The sequence below is a fragment of the Rhipicephalus microplus genome, chromosome X, assembly GCF_043290135.1.
Source record: "Rhipicephalus microplus isolate Deutch F79 chromosome X, USDA_Rmic, whole genome shotgun sequence".
NCBI classification, from domain to species: Eukaryota; Metazoa; Arthropoda; class Arachnida; order Ixodida; family Ixodidae; genus Rhipicephalus; species Rhipicephalus microplus.
Window position 1 is genome coordinate 46,149,530 of NC_134710.1, and position 23,165 is coordinate 46,172,694.

Here is a 23,165-nt window from a genome sequence, read left to right on the forward strand (position 1 = left end):
TTCCCCTGATGCAGCAGTTCAGTGCCGACCTGCCGACGAGGTCAAGGCGCGTCACATGACGCAGACGCAGCGCCTGGACTGTCTCAGAACAAGCCAAGACACTGGTCTCAACAATCGCCTTCATGAGTCGCTTATCAATAAGCTCCTGTCCACGGCCGGACCTGGACACCTGCATTCAACAACAGCAGTTAAAGCAAGCAGTAGTACCGGTTTCTCCGCACCAGCATCAGGGGGCTTCCGACAACTCCATCATTGTCATCTGTGCCGTTAGAGTCCACAGCACTTTCCGTCGACATGCTACAGGCTTGAGCTAGCGCGCCTACATCGAACCCTGTCGCAGAGTTCAGATGCACTGGATATATAAACGCAGGTACCACAGGGCATCGTCCTCAGCATTCTGACCGACATCACCTGCTTGCAAGGTTGCATCCCCAGCAGCCCATTCCTTGTCCTCACGTTGGAAGCGCGCGCCTCGCCTGTTGGGTGGTTCTACGCTGTCGACAGGTTCTGCCTTCCGATTGCCGAGCTTTTCCTGGGGCACCTCGAGCTTCTGGTCCACAACGAGACTCTCAGCCTTGACCCCCGGAGCATTCCACTTGCCCGTTCAGCTGCAATGGACTCTCTCCAGACCTCTCACCAGAAATTATATGGACTGCCGTACATGTATATAATTTTTATTCCTTTGGTGTCTTTCTGTGTCTACATTTTCTTTTCGATCGCACAATGCGCTAGGAGGGGGCCCTATGTAGCACCACGGCAGACGCGACGAAAAAAAAAAAAAAGAGCCACAAGGCTTGCGATGCACGAGCCACGTACAGATCAGAACGGTCTGGCTGTTGGCCCCGCTGGGTGCGTCAGCCGCAACAGCTTGGCGTTTCTCTTCACCCGCGTCCTAATAAAGAGCTGTGACCACGGCATGGCCTCAACTGCCGTCATCCTTTGTTTCTCTACAGTACTAGCTTCAAAAATGTTTTTCTTCACTAAAACAAAAATGACTTTGATTGAACTTTCTGTGAACAAAGTCACCATGATTCTCTATCGTATGCACTTTTTTCTTTATTTTTCTTTGTATCTTTGGACCACCTTCGGGTGCTACAGACGTCTCAACTTAGAACAAAGTGGCATTTTTGCCAAGTTCAGAATTTTATTTAAGAGCCTATGCATCACACTCTGGCAAAACAAAAATATTTGTAAATGGTACATTTTACGGAGAGTTTGATAAAAGTAATTTATGCATTATATTGATGTTTTGTAGAAAAATTCCCGAAAACACTATGCTCGGTTTTGTGTACGCTCTGAAGAGTGAAAATTTTGAAGCTTTGATGAGGAACTGTCTTATAATACGTGCATGTTGCTCTCAAAATGCAAAAAAGTATTAAAATAATGTGCAAAACGGTCAATTTATAGGGAATTTTTTTTCCTACCTCATTTTCCACCATTTCGCGAATTTCAAATGGTGGTAAAGGATGCAAAAAATTTTTGCCGCTCAAAACATTTTGGGAAAGTACTTTAGAACTGATGTCTATACGTGCGTGATTTTCTCAAACTATTTGACAAAAATTGATTTTTGGCGAGTTCCCTGGTTGGGACAGTTGGCGTGGAATGACCCAGCAACAAGGCTTCGTCTATTTATACAGTCATGGCATACTGTGTAAGATGCCACACAGTTTATTGCAATATAAAGCACTTTATAAAAACTTTTGATGTGAACTGTACAGTCTCTTGCACAAAAGTAACAACACTCCTAAAAGTGACACTGGTTCAGTCAAGTTTAAAGAACATAAAACCAGAACACAGTGGTGGCACAGTACCCTTTCATTTCTGTCCATTGGTTATGACAGCACTACTGTCGCTCTAGTCAAAGGGTTGAAACAGGAATGCAAAAATCCTAGTTATGTTCTGAAAAGTACATTGTACACAGTGACCTGAAGTACCCTACATCATGCATTGAAGGCATTAAACATTAGGCACCAGACAAGTTGGGCAAAGCCAGCCAGTCGACTTGCTAAGAAGATTATCTTTTCAGCAAATATGCTTCTCTCCACTACAGATGTGCTCTACACTATATACACTAGTATTATGGCTCAAACACCATTCATCAGACTTCTGCCTCATACACCAATATGCATACACTTGAAACACCTAGTGGCAGCACTCTGTACTTTCATGTTGAAGGGGCCATTGAATAACAGACAACAGCACTTATGCACCAATACAAACAGAAAAGTGGACAGCACTGCTTTATATGCAACAGAGCCTGATTTTTTTTACCACAATACTTCAGCTCAGACTGCAAAGATGATGCAGCTACTGCAAGTGGTTTCAAATGGTTTAGTGTGCATGCCGTCTCCACTCAAGAATACAAATCTGTTTGCACGTGCACACAGGTTCTGATCATGGTTCACTCCAATTGTGCACCTATTTTCATAGTGTGTTTGCACAGCACGCAGTCTCTTTCCATTGTACTGCCATCTTCATTTTCTTGAGCCTTATATGAGTAGTGCTCTTGGAATGAGACTCTTCAATTTAAGGTGAAGTAATGCAAATACTGTCATTTTCAACCTTCAGCTCATGTCTTGTTGGGATAATATTGGCTTGTACGCTTATATCAGAGCCAATGTCGCAGTCAGAGCCCGGATGCACAGCAACATGACGTCGTTTTCTTGACCAATTGTGCACACCAGGTGCTTAGATGTGTTTCAATCTGTGAGCACTGTACCTTGCAGGTAGCATGCTTGCAGAATAAGTATTGTTGGACCCTGAACTTGAAAACAGTTTAGTGCCTTTCACATAATGTTAAAGCTCATACTTGTCAGACTATAGGTCGAACACAGTTACCTAAAATCAGTTTCCTCTTTTTGAACTAAGGACAAGTTAAAACCTTTCTAAACACAAATTTGCCAATGTGACAAATGGTCAAACATAAACGCAAGTACAGGATGTGGAAAAGAATACATCCATGCACAAAAAAATTGAAAGAAAAAAAGGCAAATACAGTGTCTTCTTCTTGTGATTACTTCATTATCTTTCTGTGGTCCTTTAAGGGCTCAGCTGTCTGTAACTGTTATCACCGGGGTTCGACATTCAATGACAAGTAAAAAAAAAGAAAAACGAAACGTCTTCAAAAAGCAGCATAAATGTAATAGCAAACAAGATTGCCCATGGTAGTCTTAATTGGCTTGCTGCTACCACTGCTACATGTAGCCGTATTTCTGGTAGCCCAACAGTGCTTTACTGCAATTGGTTTTAAATGTGCAATAAAATTTGGGCTACAATGTCTACAAAAGTACTGGAATCATTATTCACTTATATTTGGTGAAGAACTGCTTTGTTAGGCTTATTGTTGTTACTGCGTTGTACAGTTTAAAAAAAAAGAGAGAAATTCCAGTAAATCACAAGTCATTTGCTAAAAAAAAAAACTTGAAGAATTACAACTGCAGATTGTTGGCCAGCCAACTTAGCAGATTTTGTGCAAATAATATGGAAATGCAAATAAGTGGGCAGGCTGCAAGCATATGGCTGATGTCAGGCCGGCTGAGCATAGCTGTTGTTGCGTGCACACACATACAACACGCACACACACACTTTATCAAAATGTAGAAAAAGTTTCTTTGGGGACACAGTAGATGTAGATTTGCATTCTAGCATATTTTCTCTCCCTATTGGCTAACCCTTAAACAGCCATGTTCCTTACTTCTTGCAAATAACTTGAGCACAAGACAATACCTCAATATGAAATCAAATCAAACTCGTTTATATTAAACATGAATGTTTATTGCTCAAGTAATAAACTCTATAGAATATTTCTTTAAAAAATATATTTTCTAATAGCCTTATGGTCATGCAGTTGGGGTCTCAATCTCAGTCTTTAAGTTCAATATAACCATGTCTGACTGTTACACAAGTTGTACCAAAGTTTGCTCTGAAAAACAAGCTTTCCTTAAGTTTAATTAGAGATAGCGAGGAGAAGGGGGACAACAAGTGGTGTACGAAGAGAGGGAGCATCGCTATGCCATGCTTGCTCTTGGAAACCAGTTTTAATTGCACGTTTTTTGTCTGTGCAATCTGTTGCTTGCATTTGAACTTCAACTTAGAAATAAGTATTGAGAAAATGTATAAGAAAACGTAATCAATTTGAAAATAAAAGCATTGGGGGTAGAGATTTTCAAAACAGACGTTCAATTTCGAACTGGGCTTGCGTTTTTAAGTGAACTTTATTGCTTTGCATTCCTAACACAATAGAAACGCTCATAGGTGTCTTCAATTCTTTTTTGTCTATAGTCTGATCATGGAAACTTTTTTTTGTCTATTTTACAGAAAAATCGGTAAATGTCATGTTACTATCACGGGAGAAAAGCAAGCAGACAGATTGGCATTTTCGAATCAACAGCTTTACACATGCAGTCATGGACGAAGGAAAAGGAAAGAAGGAAGTATTATGCTACGCAGCCACTGTTGGCAAGTCGACCCGTTTTGAAGCCAGCTGTATCAGCATAACACATGGGCTTTCGTGCCAAGATCACATAAGAAATGAGATTCACTGAGACACGATTGTATGGCGCCTGGTAGCTTTTAACCGAAGCATACTTGTTTGGCGCACACCGGCAGGCTCACCGAAGAGGTTCAAGAACGGAATGTCACACTGGGAATATTAAGAGCTAACGCACGCTCTTGGCGTTTTGATCATGTATAGGGCCAACCTGATGGGCTTTAATCGTGTGACTTAGTGTTTTCTCCTTTCTTCTTTTCTTCCTCCATGCATTCAGTAACCTTTTCCCAAATAGTTCTTTCCCACAGGTGCCAGCATACAGTGACTAAATTCCGTGCGAATGCTGGCTTTGATGCAGGTAGTTTTAGAGTGTAGCTCTCAGGTGCCCAATTCTTGTGTTGAGCATTGGCAAGCCTCATCCGTCATAACGAAGAAAAGGAACATGGCAAAAGGTTATCAGTGAAAGGGCGAAAAGAGAAAAAGTGCCGCATGAGACTGAGCTGGCCCCAGAGTAGCGCACGTCATCTGGGAGGTCTGTCTGTCAGTCGGCGCCAGCGGCTGTGAATGGTGTCCATGCACTAGCACTCGTGACCTCTGGATAGAAAAGGCAGTCATGCCACCATCATCATCGTCATCAGCCCGACTACGCCCACTACAGGACAAACGCCTCTGCCATGTTTCACCAATCAACGCAGTCCTGTGCTAGCTGCTGCCACATTACACCTGCAAACTTCCTAATCTCATCTCCCCACTTAACTTTCGGCCTCCACTACGCATGTTTGCCTTCTCTTAGAATCCAATCAGTTACCCTAAATGCCCAGCATTAATCTTGCCTATGCGCTACATGCCCTGTCCATGTCCATTTCTTCTCCCTCCTCATTTCAGCTAAACTGTTCCCTGGCCCACTCTGCTATCTTTTTGTCTCTTAAGGTTACACCTATCAACTTCAATTTAAGTTGAACCCACTGTGCCTCCAGCTTTCAGTCATTCTACACTTCTATTAGCAACATGCCACATGAGACAGATTATTCATACCAGCCAATAGTAAAATGAAAACATACATACAGCTGTGCTGAAATTTCACATTAGAAAGTGTCATAATTTCTTATAGGTGAATGCAAGTTCACATTTTTTTTGTTTTGAAAACTAGACAAATAAATGCCGAGTTTCACATTGAAATATAGCAACAATAAAATGTGTATGTGCTTTATGCACAATTCGAGCAAGAGCAAAGCAACAGTGAAATCTCTTTTGAGAAGATTTCAAAGCAAATGTGTATGGCTCTATACATGGATGTAGAAGCGGCAAAGTGTAATGCACAGCTTGATACTTCAACTGAACAGTGCAAAATTACAGGCCTTTCATGACGAAGTAAGATTAACACAAAATACTGGAGTTTCATAACAGCAAAGCCAGCATGCAGGCAGAAAGAAGTGTGAAGGAAGTATCAGTCTCCTGCAGAATAACAGTTTGCACTCCTTTCATGCATAATAAAGCTTTGCAAGATCTGTAAAAAAATGATGAATTAGAGTAAAAATGTTATTTCACTACAGTCGGCACTTTTCCTTAACCCTGTATTGCATGCATTAGGAAAAAATCATTTTAAAAATTTTCTTCAGCTTTTATTACTGATTGATTGAACCTAAATGTGTACAAAAAGTTTCAGAGTTATAATTGATTGATTGATTTGTGGGGTTTAACGTCCCAAAACCACTATATGATTATGAGAGATGCCGTAGTGGAGGGCTCCGAAAATTTTGACCACCTGGGGTTCTTTAACGTGCACCCAAATCTGAGCACACGGGCTTCAGAGTTATAATGGCTGTATTAATAAAGATATAGCAGGGTGCCAAATATGGCACACCATGAAGATGGCAGAGCGGTCTTGCTGCCATGGGCTAAAAATATAGCACCTTGGAAGGTCTTCGTTTTAGAGTGATGTGTGGAATCAAACAAAATGGTTGTTTGCAGTGTTCAGTCACAGATAATTATTGCACTTCTTGCATCTTATTAACGACTATTTAGTGCAAGATGGCCGCTTACATTACTGTCTCTTTTCATCAAATTCTGGCCAGTGGCCGGCTTGGCGAGATCGGGCGCCTTTGGCGGTAATTGGTGCAGCCGGTCACCGTGCTTTTTTGGCTTGAGCCTGGAATTCGATGTCTTCTCTAGAAGGCTTTTCTGGTTGCTTTTTAAGTAGGCACTCGTGACAAGTAAGGGATTCTGCAGTTTCTGCTTTGAATTGAGCCAGCGGTAGCACTTATTTTTTCCCCAAGCTGCTCCTGCACCCCCTGCACAGTAGTCATGCTGCTACAACGGATAAGTCTAGCATATGTGTGAAAACTCGAAAGTGCCACTTCTTCGACCTGATATGCATGCAGCAATGTCTAAGCAGTGAGTCGAGCTGGTCGACTCCACCTATGTGTCTGTTGTAGACCTTTACTACGCTGGGGCAATCATCCTAACAAAACTCCTTGGCTAAAGTAAACCAACGTGTAGCCTTTTGGACTGGATCCCTCCCAACAAAGCTTGACAAAAATGTCATGGCGCAGTTATCATACCATTGCACACACGATAACTCTACCAAATCCTGTGCTACATACCAGTTTATGATGTTAATAGCGTTATGACAGGATCATCTATAGTGGTTGTGAGTTCCTCTGAAGCACCACGTCCTTTACATTTCAGTTCCTTTTCCCTTTTCGGGCGGCAGCTTGGTAGAAGATTCTTTCTCACCATACTGAGCAACAAAATTTCATCTTATGATAGAGTGACCTGTGATAATGTGGACGCATTCATTGCCCAGCTGTGCACACCTTCACCACATAACACCTGTATCCCCTCCCGCGCAATTTCCTACTATCTGCAACATTCTAAATGCTAGCCGCAGTCGCGGAGGAAACTGAAAAACGGAAGCTCGAAGGCTACACATTACATACATTTGGTTTGCGTTTTACTGGACATGGCACCACGATACCAATTTTGTCTTTCAAGTTCATACTGTGCCGAATTTGGCACACAGCGATGTTGGGTTCTCTGGTGTAGTTAAAGAGCAACTTCTGAAAACTAATAATGTGCTTGGGTTTTAGGCACGCCACAATATTTTTTCTATGCTTGTGAGGTGAAAACGTTCGTAGAAAAAAAATATCAATTTCTTGTGTTTGCCTCCTCAGAGTTGCACGTCACATCTAAAAATGCACTTGCCTCTACTTTGCTTATTGTTCAAGAGATATGAAATTACTTGCCCGACTATGAGAATTACTCCGATGGTATAACATTCTCAAATGGGCTGCCCATACCCACAAAAAAAAAAGTAAATGGTATGTGCCAAATATGGAACGCCATGCAATAGAGGGTTCACCAACAAATGGCTCCCACAGCTCAAAGTGATGCACTGCTGTACACGTTTCATCGTGTGCCACTGACCATCTATGCACACCACAGAGTTTGGCATTATGTTACCAACAAGGCAAACTAAAGCTGCATTGCTGTTCAGTACATGAAAATGGCAGAATATGGTGGCATCGTACTGGCATTGTTCTCCAAGGGCCACGCCACCTTAAAAGCGTCCATGGCTCATGCAGTTCCATCTGCCACGATGGTTCCTTTCCTACAAAAACGACAGATAAAGACAGCTCCCCCCCCCGCATCCCTAAAGTTGCTACAGCTTAAGTTGTTAGGCTGCTGAAGTTGAATAGAACAAAAAAAGCTTGCATTTGCTAAATACAGTTTGTCAGCTATTCTTGCTTTTTATTGTTTATTAGGTACTGCAGGACAGTAAACGTTATTGAACTATCCAATACTAGCGAATGAAAATCTTCAATGAAAAAAAATTTGTTAGGCTTTTTGTTTCACTGGTTTCCATGAACAGCAAAAGGTGGGTATGTACCTAGCAGCTACTAGCAAGTATAGCCATGGATAGCATAGTAAAGCAAGGAGGTGGGAAAGGAAAGTGAGGGTGAAGATAAAAGAAAGGAGGAGGTCAGAGGGCATAACCAGGAGAAAGAAAAAAGAGACTGCAATATGAAAAAAAAATAGAGATGAAAGAAAAAAAAAACACTGAACAAGTGAGAAGATCAACAAAGTTTAAAAACAATCTGCATTGACCAGGTGGTGGCACTTATTTACCAGCTTCACTACAATTTTACACAAACAAATAATTGGCTTTTTTTTTAAGCAAGGGTGATTGGCACAGCCATATCCACAATTCTGGGTAAGCCTTGCTAAAAACAAGTCTTGCACACCCGCATGTACTATCAATGACACAGAACTGATTAGAATACTCACTTAAATGGTGGTGCAAGACTTCCCTATAAAACACATTAAAGGCAGCAACATTGCTACCATTTGTACCTTTGATTTAACAGCCAACACAAGTTCAAGCACTTAAATCAGTCAAACATAATGTTTTGTTTCTAGAAAGCAAATGAAATGCAACAGAGACAAGTGTGGCTCATCTTTGGCAAAACTTGTATAAACTGCATAGAAAGTACACATTTCAAACATGGGTGTTAAAGGGTTAACAAATGACCTTGCATGCACAGCTTGCAGCAGGGTTAATAGTTGTGGAGTGAATCACCGGTAAGACCAAATACGTTTAAAAGGCACAACTCTAAGGTGAGTAGTATGATTACGACAAAAAAAAAAAAAAAAATCTAGCCCACCAGACACCTTTACTGTACCTAAAAGACATGGCAATCTTATTTTCCAGGTGGCCTAAATAGTAATCACTTGTGTTCACAAAAATCGGTCTAGCAAAATATGCTACCACAGCTTCTTTAGCTAATAGAACAAGTTTCTTTGAAGGGCCAGTAAGCAGCCCCGAGGTCCAAAAATTTTTAAGAAGAGATGTATGTGCAGTTTTTCTGTGCGAACATGCTGCCGCAAGAATTTTGCGAATACATGCTATATTAAGGAAATTACAGGGGTTAGAATATCGGTCTAAGCTGGTTTCAAATTTTCGCGCGGCCTCGCCCCCCTTCTCTCTTACATGAAGGGGAAGGCGTAGCCCATCGTCGTGACTCCGCCCACTTCAGCAACGTGACACCACGTCAGCGATTGACGCCATCGGTGAACTTGATCAGTCGCAACGTACTTCTGCTTGCTGCGAACCATGGTTGTTTGTTTACCGTTTGCCACGCCAGCCGCGGGTCAACCGAGTAAGCATCAGGTGCGAAGTGTCAACTACAAATGATCAGGTCCCCGACGCACATCGCTGGATGGCCGATTCACTTCAGCCATGCAGCGCGCAGGGCCCCATCATAAGGCACTCAGTGCCGATGCTTCTTCGCTGCCCATTCGCTCGATTTGCAGCCGACGACAGAGCAATGCTTTTTAACCAGGCTGCTAATGTCAAGGGCAAAGTACGTTCGTACGTGCGCACATGCGCTGTAGTTGAGTGAGGAGTGTACACGTGCACGCGACAACTGCGAGGCTGGTCTTGGGCTGGTTCTCTCACTGCAGTGCCAAGAAACAAGGGGCAGTTTCGTAGCTGTGGGTGGGAACAGGAACCGACGTTGACTTCACTACTGTTTTCACACCTGATTTAGACCAATCAGCAAGCTGCTTCGGCGAGCTGCGCGCTATGTCCTCGCAGAGTTGACGTCACTGCGCGTGCAAGGGGGTCGTCGGTCAGGCGTAGGAAAGATGCGTGGGATTTGTTTTTCAAAATATAGGCTCTGCGCGGCACGCAGCGCTGTAATATTCAGAAAGCGTGATCGCTGCGGTCTAATCTACGAATTGCCGAGCTTGTATGGGGGGTGTAAAAAATAAGTCCGAGCGTGTTTACTGGCCCTTTAACAGCACTTACTACTAATGTGTGACTACTGGCCCAGCAAAATATGCTACCATAGCTTTGTTTACTGGTCTGACTTTGCCGCACAACTTTATTCAGGTGAGACATTTCATCACTGCATACACCAGACAGCCTTTCACACTTCGGGTTCAACACATAAGCGACTTCACAGCTCAAAAGACTGTCTCGCAAAGAACTGCACACAAAAGAATTTCAACACTGGCTTATTCAAAGCCTTGCCAGTCGCTGTGTTCTGAATCTTCATCCATTTCAATCCCAATGCAGTGGATTCCCGTTTTGAGAAATGGTGTGCCTTTTCCCTTTCCTGCAATGAATAATGATAATAAAGATGCAATAACAAATACAATAAGGATAATGTGAATAATAAAATAAGGATGAAGTCAATATGACTAATGAGACCAAAAAAGTAGAGCTATGTGAATGGGAGACCAGCTCTAGATAGGTGGCGTGCCAAAAAAGAGCACCTAGTGTAGAGTCGCCACACAACTCGGCCGCTTGCGCCCAGCCACCCGCCCGCATGTACCGCTGTGAAAGCATGTGCGTGCACCAGTGCTGTGCTGTGCTTCATTTTGAAACGAACAGCTCGAAAAGTCATTATGCCAGTAACACTGCACTGTGGTTTAGAAAAATAACTTTCTCCGAAGGCTACTCTTACATAAAAAGCACTAAAATACGAAGAGAAACCCTGCAAAGCAGACTGCACCAGCATATGGCATCGAAGGTAGAGTGCTGTGCTGTGATGGCAACTCCCTCGTCCTTATTTTTCTGGTTGCGTGCTGGGTTTGTGTGGAAAGGCCACTCACCAGGCCCCATAACAAATTTTAGTAAGACCATTAGAGTAGTTGTGTGTCCGATAAGAAGCATTTCGCCACAAATTTTTTTTCGATCAGTTCATTACGAGCTCAGAAAACTGTCTTCATGAAGCATGGCGAAACGAGGATGAGAGGAGGCGAGCTCGAAACCCTTGCCGCTCCTCCACGTAGCCTCCGCAAGCCAAACCTCTTCCCTACCCTCTCCGGCATCAGACCAAGAGGTCACGTGTGCATGGCTTGCCCTAACAAGCCCAACCATCGAGCACACGAGCATCATTTCTTTTTGTTTGTTGTTGACCAGCATTAATTTGCGGTCTACTACCTGTTTCTGCAGGATGGTTTGGAAACGCTGGCTTAGACAGGGTAGAATAGATTAGCACAATGAGTGAGCGAACCCGTAGAAGCGTTACTTTCGCCTCCACAGCTGTCGTCTGCTCGATGCACTGACCGCGGGGACACGACCGCATGCGAAACGCCGGCACATTAGCCCCGCATTTCGTTGCCATTTATGGAAAAAAATGAAAAAAAAAGATGCGCACATTCCCTTATTGCTTATCATTATTTATTTAGAGTTTTATTAATCTCTTCAAGCAACAAAATTACATAAACTACACATATCACGTTAAGAAATTTTCACCATGTCACGTGCCACTGTTTGCAACGTCGGAGCACAGTCGTCTACATAGAGGACCAACGTCACTGCACCGCTGTGTACATAGGGCCATTCATACAAGAACGTCATGCCCTCATTCCCTGGGTGCACGCCCGCAAATGGAAGGAGGAGCAGCATTCATCTTGAAAATTTGGCGCATTGTCGCGGCGCGCAGCGTTGCAAATTTTGGCAGACGTGATCGTGAATGCCCCATCTACGCATTGCGCTTGTCAGCTCAAAGCTGGTCAAATCTGGTGAGTGGCCTTCAAACTAGTGCAGGCTGATATGCCCCCATTGACAAGTTCGTGCTGTGACGATACCACGCTGCTCACATTTGTAGTAAAAAAAAAACAGAGGTAGCTGCATCAATTTCTTTATCTGGGCATCGTATGTACGCCCTTTCCGTGGTATGTATGCACGGGGATGTTGATCAAGCGCAAACCACCGTTGTAGCATAGCGCGTGTGGTATCCCGCTACTATGCAGGGTGTGGGATAGATTCCCGACCACAGTGGCCGCACTTCAATGGGGTTGAATTACAAAGAACACCAGAGAGCCAAGATACATATATGCACACTGGGGAACCCCAAGTTGTCACAATTAATCCTGATACCCACACTACGGCATGCCACAAAATGATATCTTGTTTGCCACATGAAAGCCTAGGAATTATCAATGTCAAACATTGATAATTGGCGACACAGGCAAATGGAAAAAGAGAAACTGTGCGTTAGGCAAACTAAACGTTGAGTAAAGTTAGAAGACATAGGATAATTTTCTAGCAAGGCATAAATTTCGATGTTACTAAGCCACGGCAGCCACTGAAAAAAAAGCTTACCACATCGGCTGACTCAGGAAAGCTAAGCTTCAAGTAGTCTGTTGCTTTGTCCATAACAAGAACCCCACCTTTAGCACAAATTAAGTTATACAGAGGCATTTTAGCATCGGGTATTTACCCTGAGAGTACCTTCTATAACAGCTCAGTGGCATAGGCAAACGTGTCCTCGCACAAATCTTGTGGGCATGGCAGCTTTCCTTTATATACGTAACTGTTTACAAATAATGTAGACTACTTGCCTTGTATAATTCATTTGACGCGGTGGCATCTGATGGAGTTTAGTGATGGTGCTAAAATGCATGTGTTTGTCCTGAGGTGCACGGCTCAACGCTCAGCAGGCCAGATAAAATATATTACATATGCCGTATGCTGCATAAGACGCTCGTTTTATTTCCAGCAGAATGACATTTAATTTAGACTGTTTGGCCCTTGTTTGCACAGGTGGCTTTCTTCACTATCGAAAAAACACCACTAAACAGAAAAATGAGAGCAGAACGTACTTTGCTCGCCTGACCGATTCTATGCAATGCCGCCTCCTCTTTTATTGATATGATTAAGAAGGAAAAACGTACAAAAGTATGTCCTCCCTCATTTTTTACATATTGTGGCACTTGAATATCAGCACTACCACCAGTGCACTTTGGTTTTGTTACAGCGATGCCCGCCCGCACAACCTTTGCCAGCCGCCACTCCTGTTTGTGGGAGCGGCTGAGAAGTGCGCACTTTGACCGCCAGGGTGGTCGTGGAAACTCCAGCGCTGGTTCCCTATAGCAAAATTTTCCTTGCAAAGTTAATTTGTATATTTTCTTATATTTCTCTAATGCCTAAAATTGTTTTGAACACTATGAAGTAAAATTACAGAAAAAAAAGTTGGAGAAAATTCCTAAGCATATTGTTATGTTATGAGACAACAACACGAAAGTGTTTATTCTGGCTAGGTTACTGAAGCGCTCGCGAGGTGGTGTTTCATAGTTGCCTTATCAAGAATGAGGCAACGCAGAGGCCAAATTGTATTTATGTATTTGCTTTGGTGCAACCGAAGTGTTGCCGACAACATTTTACATGTGAAGGGCAAATATACTATTTCCTAAGCCTCTCATCCTCTTTCAACTTCTGTGGAAGATGAACAAATGTGCCGGACAAGGGTGTGCTCGCTTACAGTCCAGAGTTCGAATTTGCTTCGTAGACGTTACCGTAATTACTCGAATCTAACGCGCACCTTTTTTCCGGTTAAGCGAGTTCATAAATCGCATGCGCGTTAGAATCGAGTACGAACAAAGAAATTACGGTCAATCTATTGCCATCGGCAAATCCAAAATGGCCGCCCCCTACATGCGTCGGCATGGCGCGTCCGCCGTTTCTGCCTATGTGTTTCCCATGTGCGGCACTTCGTACGTGTGCTGAGGAGTTCGTCATCTAGTAGTGCATTAGCATCGGCGTGGAAGGGCCGACTCCAAAAACTCGAGTGCACCACGATGCCGCTTTTAAAAGAAAAGTCATCGCGTGTGCAGAAACGGACGGAAATCGGGCCGCATCGCGGTCGTTCAGAGTTCTCGAAACGTGCGTGCGGGACCGGCAGAAACAAAAGCAGAAGATTGTCGACAGCAAAGCTTCACGCAAAGGCTTCAGTGGACCACAGCAGGGTCAGTTTCCGCAAATTAAAGAGCTGCTTGGCGAGTATGTGCTTGAGCAGCGAGCGGCACAGCGGCCCATGACGACAGAACTGCTCCAAGTGCGGGCTATGCAATTAGTCTTAGAAAAAGGTCTAATGTGGAGCCAGTTTAAAGCGAGCAGGTGCTGGCTAACGAACTTTATGAAAAGGAAAGGCTTTTCCCTCCGAAGAAGAACATGCATATGTGAAAAGTTTTGCGGAGGAGTACGATGAAAAGCTTCACAGTTTTCAGAGGTTCGTCCTAAACTTGCGGCGCAACAACGGCTACCTGCTTGGGCAAATCGGGAATGTCGAACAGACGCCTCTTTACTTCGACATGCCTGGCACCACAACCGTCGAGAAGAAGGGGGCGAAGCAAGTTTGCGTGCTGACATCGGTCCACGGTAAAACTACAGTGACGGCAATGCTCTGTTACACGTCAGATGGGCACAAGCTTCGCCCGTACCTTATATTTAAATGGAAGACGCTCCCGAAAGGAGTCGTTTTTTCGAGTGGCGTGATCGTGCGGGCAAGTGAGAAAAATGGGTGCGCGTTGCAATTAATGTCTTACTTTTTTTTTTTTTTTTCGCGGTGGAAATCAGGTGCGCGTTACAATCGAGGGCGCGGTAGAATCAAGTAAATACGGGAACATACAAAAAAATTTCAAACTTTGGATGCTAAATTTCTTGCCCTGTAACTTTTCGGACTTCCTGCTGAAATTTAAGGTCCAAAATAACATCAACTGGGCCTCAAATCTGCCACATCTATTACCTCCGTCTTGGAACTAGTGTTTTCTTGAGTCAGTACATTTGCGACCGTAGTGAGCCTGAAAAGCAGCTTTGCCGCAATACGAGAGTAATGAGGTGAAGCATATTAGAAATCTGAAAGAGCTATTGTCAATTTGACGACTGTTTTTTTTTTTTTATTTGGAAGTTCACCAGTAGAATAGCCTAAAAGGCAGCTTTGATGCAATACGGGATTGTAATGAGGTAAAGCATATTAAAAATTTAAAGAGATAACTTCTGATTAGACATTTACCGTATTTGTCATTGGGAAGTTCGAATAGTAAAATTCCAGTGTGGATTGAACCGAACAGCAAGAACTTTTAGAAAAATATTCAAAATTTCGAATATTCACATACCCCTAAAAAATTACTAATTCTTGCTTAAAGGTACACTAAAGGCAACTATTAAGTCGACAATGATTGTTGATATGGCGGTCAAGAAACCTGGAGTGTTACTTTTGTGCCAAGGAAGGGCCTATTTTGAAACAAAATCATGTTTTAGTGGTCCGCATTGGGTTAGCACACTTCAAATTACCCACCTCTAGAAGCGGACCGACCTGACCGGCTCACGTCACTGTTGCTGTGCACAGCCTTGCCCGGCTTTACTGTGCTAGTAGCAGCAGACCAAAAGCAGCGGGAGCCACAGCAGCAACAACGGCCATTGCCGCCATTAGCTTTGAAATTGCAGATGTTTTTGTTTCAACTGTGCCATGCTAGATAGCACCACCAGTTCCGTATAACCACGCGAAAATTGAATTTTTGAACCACTCGCGCCAATCCCTATAGTAACGTCCCGGCGATTCTTTTTTCCATGAATCAAACAAAAACGAACAAGCAGCATTTTATTGTGTCTTTTGATGCATGGAAGGTTCTTTATTTGTGCAGTTAGATAGATTACTAGTTATTAATTGTAGGCGGTCCGTCTGATGCCATCGGGATCATTTCGGAAATGTCCTACGGCGGTGCTTGTGCATTTACCTTACCGTATTTTCGCGCGTATAACCCGCACCAAAAACCCAAAAGTTTCAGTGGCAAAGTGGACGTGCGAATAATACGCAGGGTTTTCTCTATAGTGCTGCTTCACAGCAATGCGTGTTGTGCTGTGAAGCCCCTTAACAGTGTAGCGAAGGCTACGGAGGCGGTTTCCGCAAATTCGTGTTGCTCCGCAAGTAGCACGGCAGCTTGCGGCCAATTTTTGTTTCGCTTGCTTGCATCGTTGAAGCGTTTAGAAAAACATTTGGGGAGAGACAATCAGATTGTTCAGTGTAAAATCTTACTGTCACACTACAAGTATATCTTTTGAACGTTCGCGGCCGCTCAGTGACCCTCCACATGTCCCTACGTCACGGACGCCATGTTTACTTTTGGAAAGGGCTTGCCGAAAAGGTGTTGCTGTCTAAGAAAGTTCCATAATGAATAAAGTAAGTTCCATTATAAATAAATCAGCATTTATTTCAGCAAGGCAAATGAGATATTATAGTGCCCATAGAGATATTATCAGTACATTAATGTACTACTTTTTGACGTGGTAGCAGGCATGCATTTCTGTTCTGTTGTTTCCAGGGTGCTGTTACAGTGTACTAGAAGGGGTAGTGCTGTCAAGTTGTCGCCGAGTGTGACCGCTCTTTACCTCGCTGATATCGCTAGTTCTCCACATCCCGACCCGTTCACCAAGCCTAAGTCGATCTGTTCTGTCACCATGAGTAGCATACGGCGGCAGGCCTTCACGGCACAGTAAAAGCTTAAGATCAACGCCGTCGCCGAGAAATTCGGAAATCGCGAAGCGGGAAGACTGCACGATGTGTACGAGTCCTGCATGCGACTGCGGAGAAAAAAGAAAGAGAGCCTACAAGCCGTGCACCGCGACCGTAGGTCATTTCGTGGCCCCAAGACCGGTGCCTACCCTGAGAGATGTGAGAAGCAGGGGTCACACCGTATCGACCGAGATGGCCCAAGTGGAAGCGCGTCGATTTTCGAGGGAGCTAGGCCTACCTCATGAGTTCCGTGCGAGCCACGGATGGCTGCATCGCTTTATGAAGCGGCAAAGGCTCTCACAATCAGATGGCGGACTACAATATGTCAACGCTTGCCGGCTTCTTATGAGGAGAAGCTGCTCAAGTACCAGAGATATGTAATTGGCCTGCGAAAGCAGCAGAATTAAATTTTCTCGCAAATCGGCAATGCGGATAAAACTCCTGTTTATTTTGAAATGCCGTTGGACACAACGATTGAGAAGACGGGCAGCAGTTCGGTGAGTGTGCTGACCGGCGGGAACACAAAACTGCGCATCACAGTCTTGCTTTGTGCCCTCGCCGACGGCACACAACTGCGACCGTACGTCATCTTGAAAAGGAAAACTCTACCAAAGTTTCATTTGCCTGCCGATATGGTGGTGCGCGCACACGAGAACGCGTGGATGAACAGTGACTTGTTCGTAGACTAGATCAAGACAGTATGGAAGAAGAGGCCCGGTGCGATGCCCGCAAAGAGGTCCATGCTCGTTCTTGACTCGTTCCGCGGCCACACAACTGAGGAAGTGAAGGACCACCTTTCACGCAACGGCACCGACTTAGTTGTTATACCCGGTGGAATGGCGTCAATGTTGCAGCCTCTAGATGTGTCGCTTAACAAGCCCTTCAAAGCGCATGTCAAGCGCTATTACGCCGAGTGGATGGCCGAAGGCTGCTACGACTTGACGCCGACAGGACGAGTCCGAAGGCCTGATATTGCCCTATTCTGCAAGTGGATTGTCGAGGCATGGAAGGCCATTCCAGGTGAGATGGTGCGAAAAAGCTTCAAGAAATGCTGCATCACAAACAACATGAATAGAACCGAAGATGACCTTGTGCATACTAGTGAGGACTGCGGCTCAAGTGATAGCTCTAGCGAGAGCAGCGACAGTGAGTGAATTGTGACTGGCCTTGCAGACAGCGTATTCTGCTAGCTAAATAAAGCTTTTTCTGTCTACATATGTGCTATGTGGCTTGAGCAGTAGCTTTTGTACAGCCTTTCCTGTATAACAAATGTGCGGGCAATGTGTGAGGATTTTTTTTTTTCTTTCTCGGTGAGCTGAAAGTGGGGGTGCGCATTATATGCAGGGGCGGGTTATACGCGCAAAAATACGGTAATTTCTCGGTAAGTAGAGCACTGCTGTTGATAATATTGTCGTTTTAGATGTCATACTTTCAGCTTTCACTCTGACGTAAATTGTTATTTGACTTTAGTGTCCCTTTAAGCTGAATAACACGGGAACGTTTGGTTCCCCCAAACTGAATGCAAAAAAAAAAAACTTAAGACGAACCACGTATGGCTTTTTAGATTATAGGGGCCCTGAAACACTGATTCAAGTAACTATTAAATGGATTCACTTAAAGAGCTTATTGCCTCACAAATTCAATGCTGCGAAAAGTTTAGAAATTCGTCCACTACGAGTAGAGTTACAAAGAATTGTTGCACGCTGCAATCACGCTCTCTCTTGTCCCGGCGAAAGCGCTGGAGGCTAAGCAGGGGCAAAGAAAGTATGTCACATGCGCCTTGTGACCTTGAACACTTTTTTTTTTCTTTGAGTATGCAACTTCCTCCGTGTGATCGCGTGCGCACGCATGGACAAGTTGCAGCCTCCCGCGGCGATCGCTGTAACGACCGACCACGCCATGTCATCAATCAGTCAATGGCTGATAGATGGCCTTCTACATGCGATCTTTGAGCGTCTTCTGCCATTGCTTAAGAGAAGAGAAAGCAATTTTTAGCCGACTTTGATAATTTATTGTGAATTCCGGTCCACGTGCGGCGCTATAATTTTGGCTCGCGTGTTCTCGGGAGCCTCTATTACCGATCGGCAGCGTTTTCTGACCATGCTCAAAAAGTGTTGCAGGGACCCTTTAAGGCGAACTCTTGCAGCGAGAGACGACGGCGATTCTGTGCAACTAACATTGTAGTCTTAGTGGGAATGAGAGAACGCAAAACTGGAAAACTCCCTGGCGCAAAGACTCAAAGCAAATCGTGACGTGGAGGGAGGAAGCGAAATAAGTGGGAAAAAAAAAAGGTCAGCCCATAAACCTGGTATATCCATCACCCCTAGTCTGTAGGTGAAGAAAGGGCCGTGATTATCATCAAAGAAGGCAACAAAAAGCACTCAGGAGTTTCTCATAGACTTAAAAAAATACTTTGTAGCAAGATAAGCTTTTCTGCTTATCTCTCTACAGGGATCCTCAAACCATTGCGTCCTTTTGTATTCTCCTCGTGTTCTTCAGTTTCCCAACAAGAGTACAATGAACAGCATAAGAACACAAGAGCTTGGATGCGAGGGGGGAGGGTGGCAAAAATAAAACCCAAACGAAAATGAAAAGGAGAACAAAATTGTCTATGCGTTATAATCGCATATGAAACTGTAACCACAGTTGCGGTGCTAGCACTCCTATCAGAGGGGTCAAATGCATCACCATCGCGGTCACATAATGGCACCTGAGTATATGTTTTGTGGTCAGTTTGTATTGTTTCGCATAGGGCCTGCGCACATAACATCTGTTCCCAAAGAAGTGCAAACTGTGACACGTCATTTTCATTACAAAAGTGCACAACAAAGAAATTAATTTTTCACACTAAATATAGGTGTGTAGTGTTTTTTTGTGCGCCTAAGACTTGTGACTGGGAGTGGTGCCAAGAGGCCTTTAGCTGCACGTCAATCAGGATAAGTTACTTCGGGCTGAAAATAAGAAAATATCTGAATCTCGAAGAAAATCTTGCACACTTGCTTAAGCAACTCGCCGTATACTGTATTTGTAAAGGTAACAGCATACAATAGAGGCATATCCAAAAGTGACATCAAAGCCAGTAAAACAGCATCACGAAAGGTGAACAGCCAAAAGCTAGAGCAACCAGACCTCTTGCTATTTTGTGAAGAGCTGAGAATTAAGCTGGGGAGAGATGACAGAGTCACAGCTAGTTAAGGCTATTCAGGAATGCGGGACAGAGGATGATGAAATTGCGTAGTGCTGGGAGGAAGTTCAAAAGAACACAAGATGGCCTTGAGAAAAGACCATTGGCTTTAGCAATTTATGAGGTGACAAGCCACCCGATTAATGGAAGAACACCCTCCGATATGAAAAAGAGAGGCAGAGAGAGAGGGCTGCTCAGAAGATGCTCAGAAGATGAAGAGAAACAAAAATTATGTAAGGCTAGAAAGCCAGTCATCTGCCACCACTGGAAAAAGCATTGAAACATGGCGATTGGCTGCCGAAAGCCTAGGAGTCTTTTTGGTGGACAGCTGAGACAGTAATCTGGAGCAATTGAAACCCCACATTCAGGAATCAGTTGAGGGTAATGTACCGCGGGACTCGGCAGCAACATTGATTGATTGATTGATTGATTGATTTGTGGGGTTTAACATCCCAAAACAACCATATGATTATGAGAGACGCCGTAGTGGAGGGCTGCGGAAATTTCGACCACCTGGGGTTCTTTAACGTGCACCCAAATCTGAGTACACGGGCCTGAAGGCAGCAACATTTGATACGGTGTATCCCTACTCCGTGACAAACGAGGTGACTACAGGGGAATGCGCGTGCACACGACAAGTAGCTGAGAAGAAAAATGCATGTTTGCCATTAGCCCGTGTTGAGAGTGAGGGAGCATTCTGACTACTCGCAACGGAAACTGTGGTGTCCCAAAACCTGAACGAGCATTATCCCTCTCAGAATGACACGGATATGCTTTTGAAAGGCCTCTGTTTTGGTGACGAATTGGCAACAGCTCTGACGCATACGATGGCCTGTGAGTCCGCTCCCGAGATTCAGGCAGCAAAAAGCGCTAATGAGAGGCAAGTAGGCAATAAAAGTCTAGATGATGAGGCGGTTAGCTTATCACGAGAGGGAGAGGCGCTTAACATAGCGCGAGATGGTGAAGCACTCAGATTGGCACGAGGTGATGACTCTCATCAAGGAGAAACATCTGATGGCGAGCCCGCTGGTTTAGAAAGCGTCGATTGTAGCATTGGTTAAAAAGCATACAGCTAGAAATAATGCCGAAAATAAATCAGTTGAGCTGCCTGGAGCTTTGAGCAGTGTACTTCCGAATATTATTGCCGAGTTGGTGAGCGTTTTGTGCCACCCCGAAAGAAAAAAGCGCCGGCGAAAACGTAGAGGGAACGCGAAAGGTCAAGGCTGTCTCGAGTGGGGGCCGGAAGTCCCGAGAAAAAGCGCTGGCAGTCAAAAGGTGAGGGTCTGGCTGGAATCGAGATTAGGCGTAAGTGTGTAGCAAAGGTCAAGAAATTGAAACGCCGAATGGGCCGCCGGGTCTCAACGCCCTCAGTGCAGGTTAGACGAAGAAGCAAAGCGAAATGGCGCGTACGCGACCCTAACGACAAAAGTCATCCCCCACCTTTGCGAAGGGCTGACCACTGTTCTGAGAAGCCCACAACGAGGAAGCTAAAGCGTCCGTGTGCTTCTTTGTCCAAGTTTGGAGCCTCAGAACAAAGGTCACCGCCACTGAGTGTTTCGGTGGTTTTGGGCAGGTCTTTGTCTCTCCCTCAAAAATTGGCACCTCGAAAACTGTGGTATGCGCGTTTTCTGAGAGCACATCTAAAAGGGTGCCGCATAAAGTGAAGCCCAGTAAGAAAGAATACAAAGGATTCCTCTTGTGTCCAGTTTTTTTTTTTTTCGAATGGTTTTAATTTCTAATGTTTTGCCGTGTCGATCAGCAAGGCCTACGTTGATTTTTTTAAAGTTTAATTTTCCTCCTCATCTTAACAGCAGACATTGAAATATTTGTTGGTTGGCTTGCATTCAGCAATACCTAATGCTCGAGAAGAGGCTTTTGCGCGGAGTTTGACAGAGAAAAAGGTTGACTAAAAGCCTCTGTTTAAAAATTGTTTTTTGCAGCATACTTGTTAGTAGAACTGTGCACTACCGCTGCCGCCGCTCGTTCTTGCTCAAGCCGTTCGCGCCGCCGCCACAGTTCCGAGAGAGACCATGCCGCCGCTACACAATATTTTGCGCCGCGCTGCCGTTTGTCTTATTTTTACCCGGGTGCGGAATCTTGGCATAAAATACATCAGTTCACCTGCTTTTCTGCAGAAAGAATGGTACACATGGTTCACCTGCAGAGGGAATGGTACACAGAACCATTCCCTCTGCAGTGCTTGTTTTCAGGCTTGTATTCTGCACCCATGTTCACCTCTCAGTAAACAGAACTCCTGTTAAATGAAACATTATTTCCCGGTCCCTTCAGGTCTTGTTTAATGAAGGTATACTGTATGCTGTAGATAGAAAATCTCAGCACCAGTAAGAGCAATTGAAAGCTGGCTCACGCACCTGTCTCTTGCTTTTATGATTTCATACGCTTCCGCTATTTCACCCATGCGCTGGTCTCTATGCTTCATCACAACAGCAGTTTTGTTTAAGTTGCGCAGCCGCACTGCCGACAATGGAGGGCAAGATGCGTAGGTGGTGTACCTTTTAGGGAGCTAGCGTGCTCCCTTAGACGGACATTAAGGCAACGTCTCGTCTGCTCAATGTACGTGCCCCCGCATGACAAAAGCATGGAGTACACCACTCCACTCGCACAGTCAGTGAAACACCTAAGAGTGCTTTCTAGAGCAACCTTCAGCGCTGACAGTGGCCTGCCCTTGTGTTTTTTGTGCTTTTTTTGTGCACTGATCGTGATGAGTATGTTCCAACTAGCCCAATTTGCTACTTTACTTCAGTGTACTATTAGGACATCTCTTACATAAATAAATATGATAGTTTACGATTAAAAGCAACAGTAGAACACAAAGTAGTACATGAGCCAAAAGAAAGTAAGAGAACAACGTATAGAATTGGTTTTAAATAATGTGGTTCTAGCTTACATGATGGTAGGAGCAGGGGTGCAAGAGCTGCGCCAATCGCACCAGTTTCTGCGGTGATTATCAGTGGCCGCCTTTCCAAAATTTCAAAGTGGCTGTGGACTATTCGTAGAAAGTATTTCAATTCGCCCATTGGACTCGATCGCCTATTTCCACTGGTTAAAAAGGTCATTGTCTTAATTTCTGTAATTACTGCCATAATTAATGTTCGTACACATCTGAAGATGCCTTGTACCAAAGTAAAGAAAACACCCCAGGTAGCCCCGCAGGTGCCTCATTTTT

The 23,165-nt window shown here is 44.3% G+C and overlaps 1 protein-coding gene across 3 annotated transcripts in view; it reads right to left on the minus strand.

Moving 5' to 3' along the window:
• Nucleotides 1-1,624: 1,624 nt before the first annotated feature.
• Nucleotides 1,625-23,165, minus strand: part of LOC119175889 (adipose-secreted signaling protein) — a 36,827-nt gene continuing 15,286 nt past the window's right edge. For all 3 annotated transcript variants that reach the window (XM_037426914.2, XM_037426916.2, XM_037426915.2), the window contains exon 6: nucleotides 1,625-10,608. In XM_037426914.2, coding sequence (XP_037282811.1) covers nucleotides 10,508-10,608 — 101 coding nt within the window. In that variant the 3' untranslated portion in view covers nucleotides 1,625-10,507. The remainder of the gene's footprint in view (nucleotides 10,609-23,165) is intronic.